The sequence below is a fragment of the Anomalospiza imberbis genome, chromosome 15, assembly GCF_031753505.1.
Source record: "Anomalospiza imberbis isolate Cuckoo-Finch-1a 21T00152 chromosome 15, ASM3175350v1, whole genome shotgun sequence".
Lineage (NCBI taxonomy): Eukaryota > Metazoa > Chordata > Aves > Passeriformes > Viduidae > Anomalospiza > Anomalospiza imberbis.
The window spans coordinates 6,576,123-6,603,891 of record NC_089695.1 but is presented as its reverse complement, the minus strand read 5'-3'; the positions used below and the strand labels follow the sequence as shown (position 1 = coordinate 6,603,891).

At 40.1% G+C, this 27,769-nt stretch overlaps 2 protein-coding genes across 3 annotated transcripts; both read left to right on the top strand.

The window, feature by feature from the left end:
• The first annotated feature begins 102 nt into the window (after window positions 1–102).
• On the top strand, window positions 103–12,093 carry HMMR (hyaluronan mediated motility receptor). Of its 2 annotated transcripts, none has more exons than XM_068205645.1 (17): window positions 103–158; window positions 748–824; window positions 1,624–1,704; window positions 2,372–2,560; window positions 2,797–2,883; window positions 3,172–3,272; window positions 4,314–4,388; window positions 4,522–4,700; window positions 5,513–5,661; window positions 6,011–6,225; window positions 6,836–6,952; window positions 7,772–7,930; window positions 9,077–9,229; window positions 9,339–9,438; window positions 9,687–9,863; window positions 10,356–10,518; window positions 11,135–12,093. In XM_068205645.1, exons 3-17 carry the CDS (start codon window positions 1,666–1,668, stop codon window positions 11,152–11,154), a joined length of 1,923 nt encoding a protein of 640 aa, XP_068061746.1. In that variant the 5' UTR covers window positions 103–158; window positions 748–824; window positions 1,624–1,665; the 3' UTR covers window positions 11,155–12,093. The 2 variants fall into 2 exon arrangements, with proteins under 2 accessions (XP_068061746.1, XP_068061747.1); XM_068205646.1 differs by lacking the exon at window positions 103–158 and adding an exon at window positions 1,377–1,457 and having other exon boundaries at window positions 765–824.
• Window positions 12,094–15,443: 3,350 nt separating this feature from the next.
• Window positions 15,444–27,091, top strand: MAT2B (methionine adenosyltransferase 2 non-catalytic beta subunit). Its single transcript, XM_068205657.1, has 7 exons — window positions 15,444–15,605; window positions 18,560–18,754; window positions 19,613–19,727; window positions 20,013–20,165; window positions 22,847–23,040; window positions 23,964–24,077; window positions 25,513–27,091. Exons 1-7 carry the CDS (start codon window positions 15,543–15,545, stop codon window positions 25,681–25,683), a joined length of 1,005 nt encoding a protein of 334 aa, XP_068061758.1. The 5' UTR covers window positions 15,444–15,542; the 3' UTR covers window positions 25,684–27,091.
• Window positions 27,092–27,769: the final 678 nt, after the last annotated feature.

Here is a 27,769-nt window from a genome sequence, read left to right as displayed (position 1 = left end):
AAAACCCTGTCATTTGCCTTCATTGTTCTTTGCTGTTCTGAAAATCTCCTTTTTAGCACGTACCCCCCTGCAAGGATCCCATAACCTTGAGCCATCAGATGGAGTGCAGGGAAGTTTGCTGTCCTCTGAAGCATGCCAAGGGGTTAGGAAACAGAAGAGTAAGTAAAAATTGCACAGAACACAAGGATAACATATCTTTAGATGCTGCAGTTGTTAGTGCTGTTACTGCTCTGCTGTTCAGAAATTGGTTTCTGTTGCAAAGACTCACTGCCTGCCTTCCAGCTCAAAGGAGCAGCTGTCAAGACATCTATTGGACTCTTCCAAAAATAGCTTTATATGTGATTTCTGCTAATGAGGAGGGGCCTCTGGAGGTCTACTAAACTACTTATTTACCTAGGCTTTAGAGACATTTTCATGTATTTTTAATATTTAAAGCATCCCTCAGTTCAAAACTGACATTGTAGATTTGGATCACGGCAGGGAAACTTGGCAGAAGTGGAAATACCAAAATGGTCTGTCACTTGGTAGTCTCTCTCTCTAAACTTTGTCAAATGCCCACATGATTAATATTGAACTGGCTGATTGCAATAAAAAAGTAGCTGGTATTGAGTTGTGAAGCTGATAGTCTAAAGCCGGTGGAATGTTATCTTTTGTACACAATTAACCTCGTGTAGTTTGGTTACATTTGCCTCCCTGTGTGCATGCACACCCTCTTCCTTCAGCATTCCCTTCTATTTCCTTCTGCAGGTGAGACAAATCTGAGCAGTGAGAAGAGTGCACCCACCCCAGTAACGGCAAGGAGACTCACATCTCTTGGATCAACAGTAAGACTGCTGTGGTGTCTGTAGCACTCTTAAATCCCAGCTAAACCTCTCTGACTGCTTAAACAATGCAGCCTCTTCATGCAATTGTCATTAATCTAACCAAGTGAGAACATGTTGTTTTATCTGTACTCCTTAAGACTTAAGCAGGAAAAGTTGCTGAAATTGCTGCATCTTTGGGAATCATGTGATAATTAACTTGGGACTACTGAGCAGCTTGTTATTTTTGATGCTACACTCTTGGGATTTCTTTTCCTCTTGCTTACCGTGTAATTATGGTGTGACTCCTTTTTAAGGAGATGGTGTTCCTGCTCTTAGGGGCTGGGCAAGGCAGAGTGGAAGCCTGGTGGTGAAAGAAACAGGGAGGGGATGGTACTGCATGTACAGGTTCTCAGTGTCCTATGCAAGGATATGGATTTTAAGATTAATAGCTTAACAGGCTGAAAAAATGATCGCCCTGATGTGCGAATTAGGTTCATGGGTATTGATGATGCAGCATGCAATTCTACAAACAAACCTGAGGTGAAGATATTAAAATGTTTTTATGACACTTAGGGGACCTAAAGTTTCCAACTTTGTTAATCTCCTTGTCCCTGTGGTTATGAGCTGTCCCTTCAGAGTAATGCTGATGAAGAAGTATAAGGGTAAACCCCATCCTAACCTGATACTTTTCTGCCCTGTCTGGGAGAGACAAAGGTTTGCTCTTTATTTGGTGTGTATCTATCTGTAGCACTCGCACTAGTATTTAATTGTGTTCAGCTACTATGAAGCTAGGGATTTCTAACACGTCTCTCTTCCAAAGCCAGCTAATGGGATTGTGAAGACTAAAAAAGATGCTGTGCTTATGAAAGAGAAAAAGAAACAGAAGGCACTGGAGAAGGAGGTATGAATCCTGTCATGTCTCCTCCCCCTTACAATAATAAAAACCACAAGCTGGTAGAATTGGCCTCTTTTGCATCAGACAGCATACAAGTAGTTTACAAACAGCTCTGTGCAAAAGAAAGGTTATCAGATATTATGGATGTACAAATAGATTTGCGTTAATTCCTGCTGATTGTGAATGACTATTGTCAGTCTTTTCAAAAACAGGACTAAGTCCTCTGTTGGCTACCCCAAAAAGGCTGTGTTTTATTGAACAATCTCTAGCTGAACTTTTCTGCTCACTAATTGTCATACTTTTAATGCTTATGAGGCACCCTAAACTGTATTGGTACACTTCTGTGTGCTAATTGGTGCCTTGTGTCTCAAATGTCATGTTCTGCCTTTTGTCTGTCACAGCCAAAAAGGAGAATTGGCTTCTGTTGCCCGTAAAAGCTAAGGCTATTCTAATTTTAACATGCTGTGCTAGCTTGGTAGCATAAAAGAAGTCAGATGAAATGTTGCTATTATATGGTGTGTAATAATAGAGAATTGTGGTGATTCCTTCCTGTGAATGAGAGTTGCAGATACATATTCTGAATGAAAGTAAATACAGCTTGGATAACTATGCCTGTGGTTTACTTGGCTAAACTAATGATAGTTGGAAATAAAGAAAATACCTCATGTTTTAGATTCGTGCATTAGTGAGAGAACGTGGAGAGCAGGATAAAAAACTTCGGGCTCTGGATGAAGATCTTGTTAAGATTGAAGCAAAACTGAGTGCTGCAGTTCAGGAGAAAACCTCTCTTTCAGCAAATGTTGCATGCCTGAAAAAGCAGCTTCTGGAGTTAACAAGAAGCAATGAACTACTAAAGTCCAAGGTATTCAGACAAATAAGTGCATCTTTGCTTTACCTTTGCTGTTATTGAGCTTCCAGTGCCAGAGGAAGCTTTACTTGCTGATCAGCAGGTGTTTTGACGTAAAGCATGTCTGGTTTGGGATCTTGTGCCCTTCTGTCTAAACACAGAGTGGGAGGGGAACGCTTGGAAAGGGTTGTGTGGACAGCAATTCAGAGAAAGGAATTACACTTAGTGGTTTTATCATCTTTTCTAACAAGCTGTCTGAAGATGGTGTGCAGAAGAAAATGAGCAGCCTGTGCATGGAGTTGATGAAGCTCAGAAACATGAGGGATGCTAAGGAAAAGGTATGACCATTTGTACAGGACAGTAATTCTGAGCTGCTAAGGAATAAAACCAGTGATCCTCAGTATAGTTTGAAGCCCTTGGCGGTAGTTGTTGTTTAACAAGTGGCTGATCTCTTTACAGAGGAATACTTGCAATCACATTTAGCATAGTAGCTGTTGCTATTATTATTAAACAGGAGTGATGATTAAGTTTCATTTCACCACTGTCTCTTCCACAATGCTTTTTTTTTTAACTAAATCTCATTTGAATGTTAATATGGTGTATTTTGTTGTTTCTTTTTTTTTAAGAGTGCCCTGGCAAAGCAGGAAAACATGGAATTGAAGCTGCAGGAAGTGCAAAGGAATCTAGAGCATTCAAAAGGAAAAGTAGCACAGTTACAAGAAAAATTGTAAGTGTTAGGAAGGGAATTAGATAAGATGGCTGCTTGTCCTTTGTAGTAATCAAAATCAAGGCTGTCTCCCTACTGAGAAGGAGCTGACATTGTCAGTGTTTGTAATCTGGAATAAATACTATGGAATGAAGTTCTAACTACTGCTGTGGTTTGATAACACTGCCATTGGAAACATTGTTTCTCTAGTGTATCTAGCCTTTTTCCAAAAGATGAACTGTATCATGTCAAACCTTTGTCTTCCAGTGTGGTATGGGTGGGGAGTTCTTGGATATGGGGTGGGGAGGAAAGACAGATGTCTTCAGAAAAGAATTGTTGTTCAGGTTGGAGGAGGACATTTGTATGGATGGGATATTTCTGGCTCTTTAGACTACTAAGTTAGGAATAAGCAAGAATAGAAAAGCATTAAAGCAGGAGCTGAAATCCCAATTGAGCAGCCAGGCATTTAGCTTGGATTTGATGAACACATTCATGTTCACCACAGAAGTGCATTGAAGAGCCATTGTGGTGCCTTCAGAGCTGCTTTGATGTGGACACCTGCTCTGAAGAAAGGCAACTGCAGTCTCTTGGTTTCAGCAGCTCTAGGTAGATAAAGAGTGGGCTCTAACTCAGCACTTTCTATTCTGCCCAAAGAATGTCATGTGCTGCACAGGACCAGTGCACTAATGTGCAGCCTATTGCTGAGGATAGTGACCTGGGATGAACTTCCAGGCTATGTTCAATGTCAGGTTGGCACAATTGGCACTGCAGGAACTTGGCTGTTAAAATACACAAAGGTAATAATGCAGGTAGTGCAGGTCACAAAGGGAGGAGATGCTGATTTTCTACAAAAGCTGCATTATGTTGATGCATTATTATGTTGGTGGCATACTGCTTCTGGCAAAATGTGGCTTAGCATCTTTATTATAATGAGAAGACTATCTGAAAGAGGGTAGAATCACCTCTTAGAGCCAATATCAGTTTTTTCAGCCAAAAGTATGTGTTACTACTTAACTCTGGACTTTTTAAAATATATCTGTCATAAAAACTGTCTGGTTTTAGGTCTGCTACTGAGAGAGAGAAATTTGAAGAAAAGTCGGACACTGAAAAACTCTTGGAATATATTACAGAGCTCAGGTAACAACAAATTGTTCTCAAGAAGGAAGCTTTCCTCTTAAAAACCAACAATCCTAAGCATTTTCCTTTGTGTTCATGTGTAAGCTTACAAACAAAATTTAGTGGTAACAAGTGCCTGAATTTTTTTCTACAGTAGTGTTGCAGAAACAGCTGAGAAATACAAACTAGATGTTGCCCAGATGGAGGAGACACTGAGTAAGAAAGACCAAGATATTGAGATCCTGAGGAATACCCTCAAAGCAAAAGAGGAAGAGTCATGTAAGCTGATGAAAGAACTTAATGGGAGGTGTCAATTGCTTCAACAAGAGAAAGGTAACTGTTAGTTCTTGTGCACTGTTCCATATGTGGGATCACTCACATGTCTTAAAGCATCTCAAATAGGTGTTTTCTAAAATGTCAATTTAGACTGGTTTGTCCCAGATGAGAAGTCTAGTCTCTGAGCTCCAGATAGAAACATCAAGGCATGTTTTTAACAACAGGGAAATCACTTAAGATCTGACATCTGTTAAGTCTGAATTGGTGTTTCCATGGAAGGTTACTTGGGTGCATAGTATACAAGGAAAATTGTAGGAGTGGCTTTAATCTCTCTGAAAGGTGAACACTAAGAAGTTCTTGTTCCTTACTCTTCACTGAGAAGCAGTATAATAGTGTGTGAATTCACTGCTAGCAACTTGTTCACAGATTCACTGAGGTGTTGAGCATGTGGCAAGGATCCTTCTTCACCTCCTTACTCCTCTTCCAACACTACCAACTCTGCAATCTGAGACATGTACTCAGTTTTCTGTACCAGCTGCCTTCTGTGTGCTAGTTTGTGGAAGAAGTTTTGGGGAACTCATGTAGTTACTTTCCCTGCCATACTGCTCTTCTGGTGAAGGCTAATTGCTTGGTCCAAACACTCCTGCTGTTAAAATTACTTTAAAGTGGTATACCTCGAGCCAATTTTGAGGAGTTTCCAGATGGGTTGTAGGTATGGATTTGTTTTGTGGGAGGTTTTCTTTCTGTGTTTTTGGTAGTTAGGCAAAGGAAAAACAAAGATGGAATGGAAGTATTATGATTAATATGTATTGTAGCTATTTGAAGATAGAGAAAGGAATTTATGGTATATTGACAATTTTTCTATGCAGAGAAAGAGCTGTCTGAGGCCAAAGGACAATTCCTGAGTATGAATGCTGAAATAGAAGACTTGAAAAAAAAAATTGATTTGGTGGAACAAGAACACCAAAAACTCCTTCAGAAACATGAGGAGGTCATCTCTCAGCTGCAGCAAGAGAAGGTAAATACAGGCTATGAGCTAGTCTAAAAGCAGATTGTAATGCTAAGGATTGACACTAAAAATTATTGTTTTGGTTATGCATAAGATGTGCATTCCACAGATTAGGATATCATTAATATTGTTTTGGTTGTGCATAAGATGTGCATTCCACAGATTAGGATATCATTAATATGGCAAAGTGGGTACTGGCCTGCAGAAGCTTGTCTGGCCCAATAGGACGAAGAATCATTGCTGGTGGGATGGGAATTTTGGTTCTTCCTCTAGATTTGAAACTTAAACACTGTAAATTAACCCTTGATTACCCAGAAATTACTGGTAGTTTTAAAATCTGTGGTACTCTGGCATGTAGGAGTCATCTGCATCAATGCAGCAGAAGTTACTAGAGTTTGAAGATGAGCTAACAAGTGAGAGACATCTTCTGGAAGAAGAGCTGAATGGTACCATGAAGGAGCTGAATAAATTGCATGCGAAGGAGAAGAAAGCTGAAAAGTTGGTGAAACGACTGGAACAAGAAATTAAATCTCAAGGTCTTGAACTCACACAGATGGAAGAAGCTTTGAAAGGGTTTGTCAAAGAAACTTTTTATGATTCAAGCTTTGAAAGGAAAAATTAGTAGTAAATCAGCAGAGCTGCTGAGCCCAGTTCATGTTTTAGAGACCTGAGCAGATAAGAAGTTATTTCTTGCTGATTGTTGATTACTGATAGTGATGAAGTCTAATCACTGGAAGTAGTAACTTGAGTCAGTATCAATAGTAACTTGAGTCAGTTTTACATTGTTGTAATTTGAAACAAAAAAAAAAAGCCAGTTGGGATTTGCTTGAAAGGCTGGTATTGTAGTGCTCTGACCTTGCTGTGCTGGGTAAGATATGTACATGTTGCACTGGCTATTTCTGTCCTGGAAAAGGCAATGACAAATATTTTCAAGCCAGCTGTTTCTTGTTTAAGTTTACTATTAAGTCTTCAGCCTATTCTACAGCTCCCTTGGAAAACAAGGGGAGGGGGAAATCCTTAGGTATACCTGTTGTGAAGATTGTGCTGTAGTATGTGAGAAGTTACTGCTTTGTCACAATTAATTTATTGCTGCTGCTTCAAGCTTTCTGTAACTGATAACAGCATTTGGTGATGTGCTCACACATGCTTCTATCCAGACTGTAATGCTGAATTTTTATTGCAGAAAGAATGCAGAGTTGGAGCAAATCAAGGCAATGCACAGCAGTGTTGTATCGAAAATCCAAGAAGAGCACAGCAATACACTGCAGGAACTTGGAAAGACTATTGCTGACTTTGAAAGGTATTTAAGTTTTATTATTGTGTAGGACAGGCATTATCTCTAAGATGACAATAAAATGTACTGTTCATTTATGTGCCTTGGTATGTCACACCACATGCGAGTGTTGGCATGGCGTTTGAGCAGAGGATTTTTTGATGGTATTTGGTAGCATTAAGAATCTATTTCTTGAGTACTAGGCAAGTATAGTGACACAGTATCACTATCTAGTTCAGGAAATTGGATGTTTTTTCTTCCCAAATGTAAGCAGTTGGAGGAGTTTAGTGATCTTGAATCACAAAGAGATTTGTAACTAGTGATGGTGTTCTTGGCACTGAAATAGCTTGCAAAAATACTTATATAGACTCAAAATTTGCACTGAATTGAAAGTAGTCTCCTACAGTTATTGCAATTTTTTAACCTTAAAATATTCAGGTTTAGAAAGTATATAAAAAGTGATGCTGTTATTACTAGGTATGTGTGTCACCCATGAAGGATCCTGTGGGACATGTGCTAATGCCAACTACAGACAGTTGGTGCTTTGCTGTTTAAAATAAGCTTCAGAGAGAGTAGGTCCTTTGTGTTTTAAAATACCTACAAGATATAGTAATATCTGTATCACAGAATTTGTCATAGTGTTGCTGCTTATGGCTTTTTGGAGCAGTGATGTGGTTTCTTTCTTTCCTTTGGATTTATCAGTGCCTGTACATTGCCATATCTTCAGGTTATAAAATCTTTGATACTTGCTAGCATAAGCTCATATTGCTCTTGTAAGGTGTGAACATTTCAATCTGTATTTTGCCTGAAGTAACAAGGTTTTTCTCACTTGTACTGCAATACCAGCTACAAGAAAACATCAGCTGAAGAAATTTGCAGTTTTAAACTGGAGAATTCCTCTCTGCGAGAAGAAGTTGCCAACCTAAAAAAAGTAGGCCAAGAGAATCTGCAGTTGCTTCAAGAAGCAGAATACACTAAAAACAAAGCAAATGAAGAATATGCAAGGTACTACACAGACAAACTTTTCCTTAAGCTAAAGAATGCAAACTGAGGCTTGCCTTTCCAACTAGAACCTCATGTGATGCTCTAAGATCAGATCAGTATTTGGTGTAAGCTGAAGTTTGTTGTTTTTCCCAGTGCAGAAGGTTGAAAATACTGATAGTCAAAATTTATTCAGTTTATATACATTAGGAAACTGGTCTGTCCAATCAGTTATTTTGACTTTTGTTTATACGTGGAACATAGAAGAAAAGGAAAATACTTGAGTGAAATATGTTGGAATATTGTCTGTTTCAGAAATATCAGTTACAGTGGCTGCTCTGCAAATGAGATTCCCAGAGGTGACAAGCTTAATGCAGAACTCTCTGCTACTCCAGTCTTAATGATGTCACCTCAAGTTCTGCTCACAAGCAGATGCCAATTAATCATCCCTGAGTTGTCACACTGTGATGATATAAACTGACGTCCTCTCTCTGCCTAATATGAGGCATCTCAGTGCAGCTGATGAGAAATAACACCAAGAAGTTGTGTTAGGCCAGTAGCTGAGGACATGCTCAACTGTCTAACAGCAGTTGAGTGATCCATGTTCTCTATGGTTCTGCACTGGTTAAGATGCTGCCTTTTCTTTCCTCCCACCTGCTTAATGTCTTCAGTTGGCTTTAGAGCTGTTAAAAAAAAAACAAACCTGAAGAGCTATTTCCTGGCTGAGGTGGCAGGGCAGAGATGGAACAAACAGCTGGGGCTGAAGAGAGGTCAATTCTTTTAGGTGTAGGGTTTTTGAAATCTTGCATACATCCACACTGAACAGTCTTGATTAGTTCCTGCTTGAGCAAATCTCGCCATGTAAAGCCTAACTACTAAACTATCCTGGTAAAAGCCGTTGGCATTGAGCAACCTTAAATTAGCAACATGATCTTTCTTTGCTTCAAAAGGACTGCTTGAATCCTTATAGGAAAAGGTAAAAATGTTGTTCATCTTAAATTTAATTGCCTTCTGTACTACTGTTTAGTTTGTGGCACTGTTTGTGCAAACCTTTATATCAGTTCTACTAAAAGCTTTTCAACCATGGTTACTTGTGGGTTTTAGATTTAGTGTAGAGGGAAAAAAAGTAAAAATCAAGGACTCATTAAGAAATTATAATATTTTCCTCAGGATGCTTTTAGAAGTCCAGACCAAGCTTGCATTAAAAGAAGCAGAAACAGAGAGGACAAAAGAGTCATGCCTTGCACAAGTGACTAAACTTCAGGAGAAACTTGAGGAGCAAACTGAAGATCTGAAAAGAGAACTTGAAGCAGAAAGATCAAGGTGACTTTCTCAGACTTAAACTGCATGTGATGACACAGCCAAGTTTTATTGGGAAGAACTGCTGAGAGCTAACAAAGAACATAACAAACCTCTGCCTCTTGCTTTTTAGGAAAACCACAAGTGAAGATGTGACCTCTAGCTTAAAAAAAGAGATCAAGACCTGGCGTAAACTGTATGAAGATTTACATAACAAAGTTAAGCCTTTTCAGGTGTGTTGTGAAGTAGATGTTTGTTAATATCTGTTGACATAAGACTTTTGCACTTGGCTCAAGTCCTACTCTTGAGAAGTAAATATGCTACTTCCCATTCTAAGGCATTTATTCTGCAGTGGTTTCCTAAGTTACTATTCAATGAGCCAGCTATTCCCCATCCCAGACTAATCTTCCTTGGTAGATTTCAGTTCAGTAAAAAGTTATGTTCAGTTGAAAGATTTCTAAGATGTTCAAATGCATTTCAGCAACAATTAGATGCTTTTGAAGCAGAGAAGAATGCTCTCCTGGAGGAGCATGGGGCAGCCCAAGAAGAACTGAATAAACTGAGCGATGCATATGCTAAACTACTTGGGCACCAGAACATGAAGCAAAAAATCAAGCATGTTATGAAGCTGAAGGAAGACAATGCCCACCTGAAGGAGGTTTGTGAAATGAAATCTTAGAAATCTGCAAGTTACTAATGTGCTTGATGCCTTTGTTTGTTGCTCTAAGTATTTATAGACTAGTCCTGCAAGCTACTTATTCCTAGGTTCTTAAATTCCCTTCATGAAGCAGATTACAATAAATCACAAGCCTCCAAAAATGCCAAGAGTTTTATTTTTAACTGAATTTACAACATACAGAGGGATCAGCAGTAAGAAGTACCTCTACTCTTAGTTTGGTTGGCTTTCTTGCCTTTTTTTGTGGTCCTAGACTTAATAAAGTATCTGCTGAAAGTTTCAGACTGCCATACTGCTTAGTGGTGGTACACAATGCCTATATGTGCTGCTAGTTTCTTTACACCTGTGTGTTTGGGTTGGGTTTTAATGCCACCAATAATTGTCTATATGTTTAGCATTAGGCAAAATGGCTCCCTTAGTAAATGATGAAGCAAGCTCTTCTCCTATTCTTCATCTAAGTCTTGTTTTCCCTAGGATGTCTCAAAACTGCGTGCATTGCTAGCCAAGGAAAAGCAAACCAACAGACATCTCCAGGAGCAGCTGTGTGCAGTACAGGGCATTAAGCGTTTTGATCCTTCCAAAGCTTTCCAGCACGATAGCAAGGAAAATATACCTCCAAAAACACCTCTGAAAGAAGGTAAGTTTGAGAGTTATGTAGCCTTTGTACCTCTGAAGCTTAACCAAAGAAGGCATGAGAGTCTTGCTGCATCTGAGGGAGGTGAATGATGTCTCTTGTTCCATAGCAGATGTTGGAGGCTGCATCAATGGCACACTCCCAGTGTACTTTCCAGCCCAGATCCTTACAACCTGACAGGAATAGATGGTGTGCCAGGTCAGACAGCAGAGCCATTTTCCTTCTGTCACCAGCTCACGTGTTTCTGCTGATGAGGTGACAGGAGGTGTCTCCTGCACAGGTCATGGGGTACAAGTGGCTCAGCCAGACCCCTTTGCACCCTGGTTCTTTAGCTGCTACTTGGCAGTACCTTACACCACTGCACGTGTCAAAGTAAGATGCAAAAAGGCTGCAGATAAATGTGGAGTGGAGGAACAGATGGAGAGAACATGGGGGCACACCAAGGGAAGCAGGGTAGGGGGAGAAAGTTTCATTATAGTGTCTGTTCCAGGGTCTGAAATCCTGGTTTGCCTGCGAGGTTCAGTGTAGGGCCTTCTGCCCCTCAAGCGACAAGAAATTACTTAATGTGGTGGGAGTAATAGGTGAAAAACTCAAACTTAGTAACATTTTTCCATTGCAGGTAATAAAAACAAAATTTGAAGTCTTCTTGGTGTCAAGAAAACAACCCATAAGATCACTACAGTAGACTTCAACAGACTGCTTCTTCAAGGTGAACTTGGATACTGTATATAATACAAATCAGTAGGAGGCCTAGAGGAATGATCTAAAATTATATATTTTTTAGAAAACCTATGTTGTACTGAGTAACAACAGGTGACAGCACGTTCCTGACTCCTGGTAACATCATTACAGGCATGAACTCTGAAAAGTGCTCACTGTTGACATTTTGGATATGCTGAGGCTGCTTAGTTAGGCTTTGAACAAAGCATTTTAACTTTGGAAAAGGAGAATAAGCACTGGAGAATAAGATTACAAATGAAATCGGATTTCATGTGAGTTTTTTGATTTTTAAATGTTTTTAAATTTTTTTTTTTGCATTTATCCAGTGTATACAATTCTATGTTAAATTAATTTTGCTGTTTATAGCTGCTTTGGTGCTAATGGCAGCAATACTGTCAAGAGACCGTTTTACTTCTGTGGCCTAAACACTGTAGAACCAGAGCAGAAATAGGACTATACACTTAATTTTGATATCCTACAGGATCTATGTTCAATATATGTTCAGATTTAAATCCTGGGGCTAGGTGTTGCAGCTGTTGATCTTCAGAAGAACATTTTCGGGTCAAAGGCAAATTGACTGCATTTATCTAAATGTTTGTGTACTATGACTAAGATTAGTGTCTTAAGAGCAATGCTGTGTCCTCTGGACTCTTAAACTGCCATAAAATCTTTGTAGCCAGCTGTTGTAGGTGGTCAGTGTTACAGTAATAGGGAATAACAACAGAACTTCTCTCCCCTGGGTGGGAGGACACCACAGACCTCGCATGCATTGTGCAGACTGGAACTTTGACAGTGGGGAAAGAATCTGTTAAACTGCATTTAAAATTAAGAGCATTTTAGCACAATAAATATTTTAAAGAATTTGTCCACTTCCTTTACAAACCAGGTATAAAGCTCAAAATTACATTACAGTGGGATTCGTCTAATATTCTTTTTTCTAGTCTTGTCTTCAAAACAGAGCCAAATATCAGTCTTGCCTCAAAAACTATGTGTTCTCTAGTCTTAGGGAAATTATTTAGCTGAACTGTACAATACATACAACCTGCAATTCTCTTATTTCTCTTAATACAAAAGTAAATACTGAATTGAAATCAAAGGTGGAACTGTGTTTTTGTTATTGTATGTCTGTGCAGGTATCTTACACAAAGGTGCTGCAGAGGCAGTACCCAAAGCTTAGCTGGTAGAATTTATTTGCATTTATGCTGACATCTTGAGCTTACAGAGACTTCATAATTCCTAGGATATTATATACAAAAAATGCACATTAAGTCCAAGGAAAGAAGTTGCTAGGTGTTTTCTGTTAATGTCATCTTTGTGTATTTGCTGGATTACTTGATCCTTTGAAGAGTGAGGATGAGGATTACTTTCAGGTCTTTTAATTAAGAGAGCACTTGGCATCCAGCCTGAAGTGTTGAGAGATTTTGATAAAGAAGATGCTAGAAGTATTTTATAGTGGAGTTCTCTTCTTGTGGAGAAGAAAAAGAAGATTTTCTTGTCTGAAAGGTGTAAATGGAGTAAACAAATTGTAGAGGAATGTTAATGGAAGGTTCCACCAAACTCAAAAACTCAAAACATAAAAATGGAGACACTGAGTTAAGGCACTTTTTTTTTTTTTTTTGACTGAAGGTACAATTATGCCAAGGGAAGCCAAGAATGGCAGGTGTCACAGGACACCTACATCCTTGTTTGATACAGCTGGCTTGAGCATGCTTATACTGACAGAAAAAAAGACAAACTCCAGCAAATAATTCTGCTAGCCTTACAGCAAGGGTGATCCTGGAGCATTAAATCATTGATAAATCATAGAGCAGAGTGGGGAGAGAAGCAAAGGGTGGAAGTCAAGGGGAAGTTGAGGGCTTTTTCTCAACTTCAATCCAGGAGGCTTTTTCACTTTCATGCATTTCTATGAAATTAAGAATTAAAAACTGAAACCTTGACATTTGTAGCTCAACTGACATTAGTATTCACGGCAGGAATCCATTACTTTCATGTTGTGCAAGATTTTTTTTTTAATTGAAAAATACATGATTTAACACAAAGTTATTTCTCTAATGATTCATCTTGCTGTATTGTAGCAAGAGCTGGGCTGTGCTTAGTTGAAGTGTAACATGAAGAGCTCTTGGAATTCTCAACCTGCCTGACCTAATTAGAGCCTTCCTCCTGTTTGCTATAAAAGACAAACTGTATAAGACTCAGTGCCAGTGCTTTCAATGGATCTCATGCACACAATGGCTGTGCTTGCTCATGCTGGCTGTTATGAGGTAAAAATTTAAGCTCATACTGAGCTGCTTAAATGGTACCACTGGGACCAGACCCAAAGCTTACCAGGAATCGGGGGCACACGTGATGCAGGGCTTGGATTTGTGTTTTGGTTTCAAAGGTCAGCAGAGCCAGTGCTGCTCTCTGCAGGCACAGCAGACAAAGGGACAAGTGCACAGTTGAAGTGCAGTGATTTCCTAGGCTGCTAATTCCCTCTGTGGTTTGGCAGTGCCCGAAATGCTGCTGGAAATGGAGCAGGTAAGGCACTGCGTATTTGCATTAACAGGTTGCTACCACACTGGTTACAAAATCAAGGGAAAAGCAAACAGGGAGGCGAGAGGGAGACTTAATTATGCTTTAGTCTCTGTGAATTACAGTCTGAAATGTTTATTTAATGAGTGGTTCATTTAATCACCCAGGGATGCATAATGCTTAATGACTGTGATCTAGACAACAGTACAATTCTTATTGTTAAGTCATAGTGTTTCACAAAGTGGATGTAACAATAATAAAGAAATTGAAAGTATAGGTAGAACACTACAGAACTTGTGGTAAATATTTGAGGAAAAAATAGATTATATTATATAATGAAGATAAAAAAACTGCATATAATTTAACTTATTCTGGTGACAAAGATGGTAAGTTATTTTACAGGCTGATTGATGATGGTAGCTTGAGATTTCAGTGTTCATGCTTTTGCTATTTTTCTCTTGTTCTGAGCCTGGAAGACAGAATTTTAATTTCCCCATCATGCTTTTTGTTCAAATGCACCAGGAGCTCTTCCAAGCTTTGCTGGGAGGAGATGGTGTGACATCAGGTGTACTAGGAGTTCCTGCCTCCATGCTGCTAAACAGTTTGGTATTTCTTTGTAGAGTCTTCTTCTTGATTTCAAGTTATCAATTACTGATATTTTGAAATAGAATTCTAAGGTTAATGGAAGGGAATTAATGTGAATAGTTTGCTACAGAGGGAAAAAAGGGGCATCTGTATTTCATGAAGGCAGAAACTGGCTGAAGTGGTTTAGTTTTTTTACATATATACACCTTTTTGTCCTTTAAATGTTAGTTGTTTGTCATAAAGGTAATTTACAATATCCTATAAAATTTTAGTATTATTAAATTTTGGTAGACTTTTCTGATTTTCTTCCTTGAGTATTTCCAATTAAAACTATTTTAATCAAGTTAAGTTGAAATAAATTCATTGGCATAGATATGAGTGTGAAGTAGCTGCAGTGAGTTTTACGCAGTTGTGTTCATGCATCTAGTTAACATCAGTTCTGCTAGGCACAGTCTCTGCCTTTGTGGGTCAGAAATGGTACAGTAACACTTTGTACACAGTATCCTGTTACCTTCAAAACTTTCTATTGAAAAAGAAATCAAATCTGTCACCTTGTAAGCATGTAATGATACATACAGGAGGAGTACTGTAAGCAGTGATTGCTCTTTCAAAAACAACCCCTCCTCTGTGGGATTTACCAGTTGCTTTTACATCAAACTCTGGATGAAGGCAATTGAAAATGCTTCTTTTTCTCTACTCTAAAACGAGGAATTAAGTAATTTATAGCGAACACGTGACAGAGCTATATGCAGGATCATAAGATATTTTGGTCTAATTCTGAGGTTCCACTTTGTTTTCACAAATGAGGACTGACAATAGACAGTTCACACTTTCAAAAGGGGAAGTGTGGTCAGATGTTTAAACGGAACGCAGTGCCTTTTGTTACTGTTTAAAGCACGGTGAACACGAGCAGAGAAGGCGGCCCGGTGCCCGCGGTGCTCCGGGCGCGCCGCTCCCCTCGGCTGCCCGGCTCGCCCGCAGCGCCCGGGCCGGCCGCGGGGCCGCGCCTGTCCCTTTAAATGCCCGTCCTGGCCCCGCCCCCGGGGCGCCCCGGCCAATGAGCGCGCGGCGGCGGGAGGCGCGTGCGCCGGGCGCGCGGCGCGGCGCGGGCGCCCCCTGCGGCGCGGCGCTGGGCACGGGCGCGGAGCCTCCCTCGCGCAGCGCCGGGAGCCGCGGGCGCGGAGCGGCGCCAGGCCCGGCCCGGCCCCGCCATGGTGGGCCGGGAGAAGGAGCTCAGGATCCGCTTCGCGCCGGGACGCTGCGAGCTCGTGGAGGTGAGGGCGGAGGGGCCGGCAGCCCGCCGCGGGGCCGCTGTGCAGCGCGGCGCCGGGCGGGCAGGCCCGGAGCGCTGACGCGTTCGCGGCGGAGCCGGGCCCGGGGGGCCGCGGCCGCTGGGAATGCGCCCGGCGGGGCTGCGGGTGCCTGAGAGCCGCGGCTGGGAGCGCCCGCGGGCTCCGGGAGTTGGGTCCTGTTGTATCCGCACGGCCCCGCCGGAAGGGCCAGCGGGACGCGGCGCTCGGCGGGCCCGAGGCTCGGGGAAGGGCTCGGCGATGGAGACCGTGTGCGGTGGTTCCACAGAACCAAGCTCTCCTCTGCGAGGCGCGTCCGTGCCCGCTGTCCCGGGCGGGGTCGGTGGTGACCCACAGGTGTACGTGAGCTGCCGCAGAAATGAGGACTGGGCGTGTAGGGAGGGGCAGAAGAACTTCTGGCAGCACGAATGTAGGTTCACCTGTCATTCCGAGCCTTCGGAAAGCTCCAGGCTTTGCCTTTTGCTTTCTGTGGCTGCAGGGCATATCAGAAGTGAGAGAGCTCAGTCTCACGTTCACTTCCCTGTAGTGACTTGGATCTCATCGAATTATGTTGCAAATCTTTTACACCAGTAGCTTCCGGGTTTTGGTGGCCATTCCTTAAAATTGGTGTTTTCAGTTCATTATGATTTTCTAAATAAAAATATAAAGCTTGAAAAGCTTTTTGAAAAAAATTTAAAAGTACCCGTTTCTGGTTTTCAACTTGAAATGTATCATGTTTTGTTCTTTTTATAAGTTATGCTGTTATTTTATATTTTGGTACTGTCTGCAAAGTGATCTGGTGTCTCATAAATGCTATTTTTAAATCCAGTAATGCTGTGACTTTTTATGTCAATTGAGACTTCTAAACACAATAGTTTTTTGTTGATCTTGGTTAACATGGACACCATATAACATTAAGTGGGATGGTTCATTATAAACCTCAAAAATGCATGTTTCAGTAGTGTTAGAGGACCATAGGAATGCTGCTGCAGCTCGGTAATGTCCTGTGAAGGAGCAAGGCAGCATGCAGGGCAAGAGTTCATCTGTTCAGGTTCTGTATCACCAGAATGTTAAAACTTGTGGCAAGAAGAGGTTCAAACTGGTAGTTAGTTGGTGTTGGATTTATGAGAACCATCCATCCATCTTTCAGAGAAAGTGACTGGAATCGCTTGGAATCAATTAGTCTTGTAGAAAGCAGCAGTAGCATGCAAGCTGTGCTTGGTGAAAGCTGGGTTTGTGACCAGTTCAAGCTGTGCTGCTGATGTAACATCCGCTTCATGGTATGTAAAATAAACAAACTTAGGTGAATGAAGTTCTAAAACATCAGATTTTGCAAATGACACTTGGTTTTGGGTTGGTCACTTCCTGCTTACTGAAGATATTCAGTGATATTTTTAGAGAGCCTTTAGACTTTGATCTGCAGCAAGTGTTGGATATTTATTAGGGGGCACCTCTGGCTGTGGAAGCCGTGATCATAGGTCCTGTGACACTGTGCAGACTTTGCTAAGAGAAGTAGTACAGAAGAAAATAGTAGTTACATGTTCTTGCTCATGCTGTTCAGAGAATCCTGGGTAGCCTTAAAGATGGTAAACCAGCTTGTGTTCTCAGATAAAATGTAAGGATATAAGTAAATTTTTAAAACGTCACTTCCTGTAGTCTGTTATTTTCAGGCAACTGTCCAGATGTAAATTATTAATTTTCATCTAGTACTAATGGGAATAAGTTGGCCTTCATCAGGATATTTAGAGCTGAGAAAAATGCATGCACTGTGCTGGGAACTTGGAACAATTGTTTTGGGTAGGCTGTTTCCATCGTGCCCCTCTGCATATACCCTTATGGAACAAAAGCTTTGTAACTTCATGGGTGAAAGACAGTAATTTGGGAGTGATTGCTGTGGCTTCCTGTGCTGCAGTCAAAAAGTAGCAGCCTGGTACAATGCTTAGAAATTACTGGGCTATTGAGATTGCATAGCAGAAAGCATTCTGTGATGTACAGAATTACAGTAATTTGTCACAAATCGTCCTTGTGTGTAAAGTGGTCAGGAAATCCCAGATTTGTGGATTCTGCACACCCGAAGTTTTTTCTGCACAGGCATGGTAAAGATATGCTTTCGTTTTTGTTTTTAGCTGGCAGTTTTTGTGTTTATTCTTGGCGAATACAGAAGGAAAGCATTAAAGGAAAATAAAGATTGCAGAGACAGACATGGATCTTATGTTTGCTGTCTTGAAAACTTCATTTTCTAGTGAGGGGTGGGATGAAGTCCATGTGTGCTGATGTTCACAGCTGTCCCAAATACCAAAATGTGCAGGAGCTGAAGTACAGCTCTAGTCTGTTGTACAGATTGAGAGCTGAATTGTCAAATTGCTTCTAGATGGATTTTGTAAAATTGACAAGAGATCTGTATCTCAGTTTGGCTTACTATTAGACTATTGTGTTGAATAACAATGAATTACCCCTCTATTTAATAATAAAATTCAAGATTTTAATTACTACAGTAAGTTAAATTGTATTGCTGCAGCTTCTAACAGGCACAGTCTACCCAGAATTATTTGCTGTAGGATTTGAGCCCTGTATGTTACATCTTTTGGGTCTATTTTCTAAAGAAGTTAGTTCCCCCCTTTCAGATTGCACAAAGTTACCAGCTTTTGAATGAATTTAAAATTCTGTCTCCACTAGTGGTTTGGATTGTTGTAGAAGTAAATGAGTTTCTCACTGAAGTTTTGTTTTCATTACCTTTGAATATATTTTTAAATAGTTGACTGGCTGCAGTGCTGTCCTCACAGATGTTGGTGTTGAATGAGGCACTCCAAAAGACTCAGGAGAAGCTTTTTTAATACAGTAGCCTCTGACTATAGTTTTGCATACTTTTCAAGAAAAAAAAAAAAAAACAGTAAAAAATTGCAGTAGAAACAAAACTTTTCCTGTTGTCATTTCCCTAGGAAGATGTTGATATTCCCAGTAGACGAGTTTTGATCACTGGTGCTACGGGACTTCTTGGCAGAGCTGTGTTTAAAGAATTCAATGAAAATAATTGGAACACAGTTGGTTGTGGATACAGGAGAGCTCAGCCCAGATTTGAACATATTAATCTTCTGGACTCTATTGCAGTTCATGACATTATCCATGATTTTCAGGTACGTTTCTGGAGTATAAAGTGGATGGGAGGGGTACTTCATGTGTGCAGTAGTCAGCAGATGGTGCTGCTGAGTTCTGGGGTGTGAGTGGGGCTGGTGCTTTGGCAGAGCTCTGACAAAAGTGCATGTTCTGCCCCACCCAGAGCAGAGGTTTGCTCTGTAGGTACAGACAGCTCTGGCCTTTGCTGTGCTCACCACAGGCAGGCTGCAGGCACAGCTGTACGTGCCAGCACACTGCAAAGGAAAAGATACTTTTGAGTTACTGACTCAGTAATGTGTCAATAGGCAGTTCTGGGGAAGTGGAGGAATATTTAAATACAACAGCAGTAACTCTGTGTAGTGTGTGTAGAACTAGTGTGCAGTGTTCCCTGTTTTTTCAGTCTGAGTGCCAAGAGGAATATATAAACCTGAAATACATGATCCAGGGTGCCATTCTATAAAATAGTAAATATCATCTTAATAATCTGCAAATGTCAAGTAAGCCACGTGTAAATAGCTTTCCCAAAAAATATTTAGTACCCCTGTGTGTGTGAGAGATCTATCTTATATTAATATATATATTTTACTATCCAGAGTTAAAAATAAAAAAAATCCCCACAACTTCAAAGTTGCTGTAAGATTGAAGCCACTGAAGACCATAATTACACGATTATTTATAAATGTTTTTCGTATCTTGAAACAGCATGATTTTATTGTAAAAAGATACTAAGGAAAAGGTGTTCCTCGGAATGCTGGAATTAAAAATAACAATGCTATTTTTATTACTTAGTTTTGCCTGAGGGGTGTCATCACTAGAGTTAGGGTGCAACTGCCATCTCTTGACATGTTGGTTGTTTAAAATTAGTCTTTAATTTCCAGCCTCATGTTATAGTGCACTGTGCTGCTGAGAGAAGGCCAGATGTTGTAGAAGGTCAACCAGAGGCTGCTTCTCAGCTCAATGTGGCTGCTTCAGCAAATTTAGCAAAGGAGGCAGGTAAGGAGACCATCTCATGGATTTGGTGTCTGGTCAAAATCCTGCATCTGTTTATACAGGGACATCAGTACAAATAGTGCAAGTGTTAATGTCACTTCTGCCATCAGTGTGCTGTTGATCTGTTTTCCATAATAGTACTGTGCACAACTCCGTGAAGGATCAGGGAACTGACAGAGCAGCATGAGTGTGCATGGGAGATGAGGTCCTTGGGAGATATTAAGGTCCATTGGGATTTCAAAGAAGGCATGAATTAATATAAATTATCTATAAACTTTTTCTTCCTAGCTGGAGTTGGAGCATTTCTGATCTACATTAGTACAGACTATGTATTTGATGGAACAAGCCCTCCATATAAAGAGACTGATGTACCAAATCCCCTGAATTTATATGGTAAAACCAAACTGGAGGGTGAAAAGGCAGTTCTGGAAAACAATGAAGGTAAGACACTCAACCATTTTTAATACAGGCTTTCTATTTTTCCTATTTGTACTCAGTTTTATGTTAGCTTAGTAGACTCTGAAGTCAGCAATAAAGTTGCAAAACCATGGAAGCAAGTTTCAGAGAAGAATGTGATTAGGAGTTGGTTTCCTTGCTCATGAGCAATTCCTCTTGGTTATATCTTGACTAAAGCTTTTATTTCTTACCTGTTCCAATCTTCATTCATGTTATTTGTTTCTCCCTGATGGACGTTCAAAAGCCTTTGTCTATTGTGAATCTGCTGTTCCTAAGGAAAAATAAAATACTTCATTCAATATATAGCTGCAGTAATTTATGGGGATGCATTGCAAGTGTTGTCAATGTATGTTTACTTAAAAGGAAAACCAGACTTGTGACTCAGTAATAATACAGCTCAAATCAACATGGAGTCTTGTTACTCTTTGGGTTTTGCTCTATTATGGATACCAACAGGCGACCCATTTTGGTTTTACTCACCTGCACAGATCAGGTTCCTGCTTGTAACACTTTCTAAAGGGTTAATAACATATTTATGGTTTTAAACAACAAGATTTAAAAAGAAATTGTTTACATCTTTTCTTAATGAAAATTTGGCACACAAAATATACAAACATAATTTTTAAAATTATACTTAAGGGAAAAGAACATGTTCTCTTTAATTGAAGCTTTATTTCTTGTATACAAGAGAGATTTGGCTGTTTCTAGGTAGTGAGTGCACTGTCAGTGTCCAGTTACAGATTATAAGGAAAGAAGCACTTGTATTTTATCCAAAAATCTGAAAAAAGTAATCTCAGTACACATGCAGAAGAGGCTTCTGATACTCACACTGTGGTTCTGTGCTTCCCTACCAGAGAACCAAGCTATTGACAAATTAGTGTGATGGTCTTCCAGTAAGTAAATATATGCTGTGTATGATGGATTTGGCATTACTAGAAAAGAAAGAAACTTAGTAAAAAAATACTTTGATAGGAAAAGTCTCATTTAAGTAAAAATAAATTTAAATTATAAGTTATTCACTCCACCTCTAGATTAAATACAGTCTCCAAATTTGACTGTGATGCTGTTTGCTCCTTATTCTAGACTGGCAATGAGGATAAATCTTTACCAAATCCAAGGATGTGTGGGTCTCTTGCTAGACCCTTCCCCCAGCTCAGCACTGAAGTGGTTTCGTAACCTTTTGGAGCAGGATCTGTCAGGCAGCAGTGGGTTGCAGCAGTGGTATTATTAGCAGGAGGAGTGTTGAGGTGGTGCTGAGTAAAGAGTTTGAAAATATGAGTTCTCTTGATTCATAGGAATACAAGTATTTTCCATGTAAGGGTGTTCCAACCACTGATTTGCTGATACGGTGTAGGTAGATTTCCACTGGCCAAATCTGTAGCTGTGTGGAGAACTGCCCTGTCCATTTCTGTTGTAAAATGCAAAAATCTCCAGTAAGTGGTTTTAACTTTTTTTTTAAAAAGATACTTTACTTTGGTTAGAAAGGAGTACATGCTTATAAATATATATGTATATGAATAAAGTCATGCTTATAGAACTACAAAGTGTCAAGAGGTCCTCGGAGCTGTCAGTCATGAGGCTGATCCTCTCCACATGCCAGAGAGCTGAGAAAGGAAGGTAGTTGTCTTCTCAAAGAATGAATATTTCTAAAGCAATTTAAACATAGATGTTTCAACTAGTATTTAAAGAGAGGAAAAGCGTATCTGCTGAGTGACCATATAACTGCATCTAGAGCAGCAGGAAATCAGTGTCATGTTGGGTTTTCTATTTGTTTTTCTTGACTAATTACTTATTCTGGTTTACTTCTCTGTGAGATTAATTTCTGTGTTAGCTTTTTCTGTTTGTCTCTCCAATAGCTATAGCATTTTCTTCCAAGTATATTAAGAATGGCGATTTTTTGATGACTTCAGTTTCTAATTTCAGGTCCAATTTTTTTGTTTTCTCTTTCAGCAAAACTATTACTTTTAAGTAATTTGTCGTAGCCTTGGATTACTCCTCAGAGGCTTTTTGAGTCTTCATGACAGAGATAGACTAGTATGATGTATTCCATCATAAAATATGCTTCTTTTGCATTTTGTTAATTTCTCAAATCACTGTCCTGGAATCTAATATTGTTTACTACTGTGTTCTGTGAACCTATTCCTTATTTGTCAAGCTTTTAATTTATTTCAAGGTTCATGTCTCTTTTTTTTTTTTTTTGATAAATAATATCCTCCTTTTTACAGGAAGCTTCTGCATGATGGGTGAAAAATTTTGGTAATTTATGTCTGAATATGATGACCTGTGATTGGTGGGAATTTTTCTCCTTGCTCTTACCCAGTGAGGATGGGGAGTGCTGGAGTAACTGCACAGAGTAGTTGGGTTTTTAAATTTTTATTCTAACACAAACAGGCATCTTTATGCAATTAATGAGAGCTTGTTAACTTTCTGGAAATCAATGGTATAAATGAAAATAAATAATAATACAATAATATCTATAATCTTAGTGTTTAAAAAGTGGTTTTGATATAAATTAAAATTATATTCCATGAGCTAACATACTGCTTGCATTTTATTTGTGATTTGTAGATGCTTAATATGATCAGCATATTTCTTAACACTTCCACTTTTCAGATTCTGCTGCAACATCAGTACCCACCCATGATCTAAAATATTCTCTCTTTTAGAAACTGCAGTACTTAGGATTCCTGTCTTGTATGGGGAGGTGGAACGACTGGAGGAAAGTGCTGTGACAGTTATGTTTGATAAAGTGCAGTTCAGTAATAAATCTGCCAACATGGACCACTGGCAACAGAGATTTCCTACCAATGTCAAGGATGTAGCCGCTGTTTGCAGACAACTAGCAGAGAAGAGAATGCTGGTAAGAATGACAAGAAATTAACCTCTGCAAGGGAAAAACAGAGTTCTCAGCTTTGCTTCTGAGCAGCTGAGAACTGCACATCACCTGCATTATTTGCATTTCTGCAATGCTGGGAAGGAGGAAAGAACTGGCTGTAATACTACAGGACCTGTGCATGACTATGAGGGTATTGTGGTCTTTGAAACAAAAGTGGTTGAAGGGATTGGACAGAAACTTCTGAAAGTTGTCTTGTGTCTTCTGGTATAGAGGAGAGAATTAGAAATGCTGAACGTATTCTGATATGCCTTTCACAAATTGCTAGTTTGAACTAAAAAACTCATGTGGTTGAATGTAATTCTCAAAGGTGCCAGTGTTTATTGTATTAACAACACTGAAGTGGCCAAACAATGCCTCTGGACTGAAGTACTTCCTTGTACTTGCTCACCACAGCACCTTCAGATTACCATCTTTGCAAGGTAACAGAACCAAACAACAAACAGCCACCTTCATGATTTTCACACAGTAACTTTGAAAACATGGACTGGACTTGGACAGGGTTTGCAGTTTAACATTCAGAATGTGTGTGATGCCTTTTGACTTTGTTTTTGAGTAAGTGAACATCACAGAACAGCTGAGATCCTCCTCCCCAGCTCTTTGACCTTGCTTGGTTGGTGGGCAGCTCCTTTCCTTCCTGTTCATTTTACAGGACACAAACTGTCTGTGAAGTCAGGTCAGATAGAAGGAACACCAGTTTCCAGTCTCTGTTCCTGGTCAGGTGTTCTGTGAAAGCGTACAGATTTTTCTAGAACATCACTGAGGTGCTGGAAGATGCCTTTTGAGATAGGATCTTGCTGGATGCTAATTCTGCCCAGTTCTTGCACAGGAATTAGCCTGAGGGCCAGCTGAATGCTTCCTCTCATCTGTGTTTCCTCTTTCTTCTCTAGGACCCATCAATAAAAGGAACCTTTCACTGGTCTGGCAATGAACAGATGACTAAGTATGAGATGGCCTGTGCAATTGCAGATGCTTTCAACCTTCCCAGCAGCCACTTGAGACCAGTAAGTGATGTTCTGTTGGACGTGTAGGCAGACAGATGTGCCTGATCATTGCAAGTAGCAGATCTCCCACTGGCTATACAAGTGAGCTTCCTCTTCAGGACAGGCTCTGCATGTCCAGCACAGCAGCTCTGTTGCTGAGGGGGCTGCTGGTATCAAGCTCAGGAAAAAAACAGCTGCTTTGAACTGCTGAATTAGGAAAATTGCGCAGTCAGTCAGACACCAGTTTCCCAGTCTGTAGTGCAATGGTATTTCTGCAGAACAGTTCCCCTTAGTCACAAGCAAATCTGTACTTTCATGTTAGATTGATAGAACATTACTTTGAAGATAGGGCTCTGTAAAAGCTGTGCAATGTCCAGATTTATTTCTGAGAACATGCACTCAGGAACTGCAAATTATTTTTGCTTTGCTTAAAACACCTTTTCTGCAGTTTTATTGACACTTGAGACCATAGTGGCGCGTTTCAGGGTGGGGGGGACCCCCCGGGGGTTCCCCCCAAGGCTGTGAGTTCGATGGTAGCAGCAGGCAGGCAAGGAGACTCCACAGGACTTCTGAGGGTGCTCATTAGATGAGGGTTTATTGGGGGTCATACCCCCAGGAGGGAGCATGGTTTCTGAGGGGGAGAGAGGGGCTGAGAGAGCACTGGCCAGGAGAGCTGGCGAAGAGAGCGATCGAGAACCGGAGAAGCGTCCCCCGGCACACTGAACAGGGAGATTCGAAGTGGGCACGAAGCAGATTGGGCCAGTGGGATTACAGACACAGGATACTGCAGGGGAGGATCACAGGCTTGGAATAAACCATACATTTTCCAGGGGTGAGACAGAGCATACCATTCAACTAAAATATAACACCACATGAGACTGCTCTTGAAGACATACTGGCAATGTGATGGGCATATAACATGTCAAGAAGATTTTACCTGTGTACAAAATAAATTCTAAGGATTCAGAATTGGTGAACACTGGAATTGAAATGTGACTTGGAAGATGGAAGAAAAACACTAGAGAACGCTTAGTCTTAATTTTTTCTGCCCAACTCTATTTCTCATCGAGACATGGTTGTCTTCATATTGATCAAGACATGGTTCTGTTTACGTTCTGGAACATTCCTTACCTTGTGATGACAAGTGAATCACAGAGTGAAAATATAAATAAATGTTGAAAAACACAAATAGTAGCAGTAAAGAGAGTGAGAAAATTTTGCCTTAAGCCAGTTCACATGGCATGATGAGTTGAAATAAAGTTAACTATAAAACAAGCAAATAGCAAAAAAAATCCAAACCAAAAAAATCCCCCACAAAATAGAAGGGAGGAGGTGACCATACCTCTATAGAAAGCTGTGAAGAAAAAGTTCTAATGTACATGTACAAGAATTTTTCTGTTAATTCTGTTTATTTATTGGCATGGGTGGTTTTTTTGTCTCCTGTTTCTGTTTTTAGATTACTGATAGTCCAGTTGTGGGTGCTCTTCGTCCGAAGAATGCTCAGCTGGACTGCTCCAAGTTGGAGATGCTGGGGATAGGTCAGAGAACGCCTTTTCGAGCTGGGATCAGAGAATCACTTTGGCCTTTCCTTGTTGACAAGAGATGGAGACAGACAGTCTTCCATTAGTTTGTAACTTTTTTAGTAAAAGTATGGTATGTGGCACTTTTTTAAAAGAAAAAATAGTTTTGTATGAGTGTTCTTAAATTGTGACATTTATGAGCTTTCATTTAATTAGGTAAACAAATGGTCTTGCACTAGTGAAACTTAGCCTAAAAAAAGTTCAGTGACAAAAACTGAGCCTATTTGATGTCATGGATTTTTTTCCTTCCATTTATACCAATCTAACTTGATATCTGTTCTTGGTGGATTGGGGTTCTTAGTAATGAGTACTGTGTGATGCTAAGAATGACTCAGATCACTTGCTGACTTACTTTTGGCTGAAATATGTTGCTGATGCTTAAGGTCTGTGCCATAGTTGTATATACCATTTCTCGTCATTAGAAGACATGGTCAGTTACTTTATCACCAAAAATCTGAGGTTTTTGTTTTTAATTTCTGAAGATGGTGTTCTTAGGGAGCTTAAGATGAAGTAGGCTGAAGTAAGCTTAAATGTTTTGCTTGAGCTCTGATCAAAATGTTTTTTTAAAAAGTGAAACTTTATTTTTGCAATTATCAAGTGTACTTTTTATGCTTGAAATATTTTCAGAATGTTCTGTAAATTGAATGCCTGCAGCTTTGTATTTGTACAATAAGTTGTATGCATTTGTTTTATGGTGACTTATAAAAGCTAGGGGAGGGTGGGGACAATGGGCAACCAGTAGTTTTGACCTGGGCTTTTTTTTGGGTGGGGGATTGGCGTTGAAGGATTTTTTTTTTTCCTGGGTGGTTTTTTGTTTTTTGTATGAAAGCACAAAATATCTTCATCCTTCTCTTCCCTTTTTGGGGACAGCATTTGCAACTTGTTATTAATGGAAGATGTTTGTTAGTACATGAGAGATGGAGAGGAAGGGTGTTCAATAATTTGTAGCACTGCAGCAGCTTTTGCACAGACTGTCAGACCTGGCACTGCTGCAGCTTGTGTGGAACAGCAAAGTCTGTGTGCTGAAGGTTTGCAGCATAATAAAACTAATATAAGACAGTCTTTAAAGCTGGACTCAATAGCCACGTAATGTGAGGGAAGAACATTGTAAAGCTTTGCTTCCTTTTGAAGTTGTAGAATCAACAATATGAATGTTCTGATATTGCTAGCAGATTATTAGTAAAGCTAGTAAAACATCCAGTTAGATGGTCATTTCTTTTTCTGAGGCTGAAATGAAGGGGAAGGGAAAGATGTTCAGATTTATTTTTTTTAAAGTGTGTGGGGGAGACACATGCAACAATAGACCAAACGAAGGTGAGCTGCACATTGTCATTTCATTTCTACTGGCATATGCTAAGCATTTATAATCCCAGTTTGTTTTAATCTGAAGTCCTGATACACACATGGTAACCTGTCTCCAAAATGACAATAAATATCTATTGCCAGCATGAGAAACAGTCGTTGATTCTTTCTTTACAGCCTGTCAGAGGGGATCCATGTCCTCAGCATCCAGCATCCCCCTTGGAGACTGCAGTCTTGAGTCATTTTGCTACTGGACAGACACCTTGGATGACATTTCCCTCCTTTGGTTTTAGAAATCTAAGACAGCACCAATAAATATTGCAAGAGGCAGTGGTACTAACACTGTCATCTTCCAATCACTCTAAAGATATGTTGCTGTTGAACTTGTTCTTCCCTTTTTGTTTCTGACTCCATGACACTGGAGGTGTTTGTGTTCATCCACAAGGGCCCAGGAATGGTTTCACCTTTTAGGGTGAAAACCATTGTGATTGCATGAGACACAGTCTTGGTGTTGGGAGGAAAGAGTGACCTCTTTTTACAGAAGCAGTGCCAATTTCTGCCAGGGTAGTGATTGTGGAAGTATGGCAATACAGAGTGCTGCTTGAGTCCTCTTTCAAGGGTTGTTGGAGGTTTATATTCATTTATTCATTGCTGTCTGTCAGCAGTGGGCATAAAGGAAGAAAAGTCACTGGTTTTAAAGTCTCATTTTCTGTTCAGACTGATGACGCTGTCAAAGCCTAGCAGAGCAGGAGCTGATGTGTGTCTCAAATATGGATAGCTGGATGGCTGCAGAGCCAGCCAAAGACCGGTGGTGTCATGAAGGGGCCATAC

Bases quoted from the DNA above. Each gene is read 5' to 3' on its own strand.
- MAT2B (XM_068205657.1), top strand. From the start codon at position 15,543: ATGGTGGGCCGGGAGAAGGAGCTCAGGATCCGCTTCGCGCCGGGACGC. The intron at 15,606-18,559 runs GTGAGGGCGGAG...TCATTTCCCTAG, and splicing joins GACGCTGCGAGCTCGTGGAG to GAAGATGTTGATATTCCCAG. The intron at 18,755-19,612 runs GTACGTTTCTGG...TTTAATTTCCAG, and splicing joins ACATTATCCATGATTTTCAG to CCTCATGTTATAGTGCACTG.
- HMMR (XM_068205645.1), top strand. From the start codon at position 1,666: ATGAAAGAGAAAAAGAAACAGAAGGCACTGGAGAAGGAG. The intron at 6,953-7,771 runs GTATTTAAGTTT...CTGCAATACCAG, and splicing joins ACTATTGCTGACTTTGAAAG to CTACAAGAAAACATCAGCTG. The intron at 9,230-9,338 runs GTGACTTTCTCA...CTTGCTTTTTAG, and splicing joins CTTGAAGCAGAAAGATCAAG to GAAAACCACAAGTGAAGATG.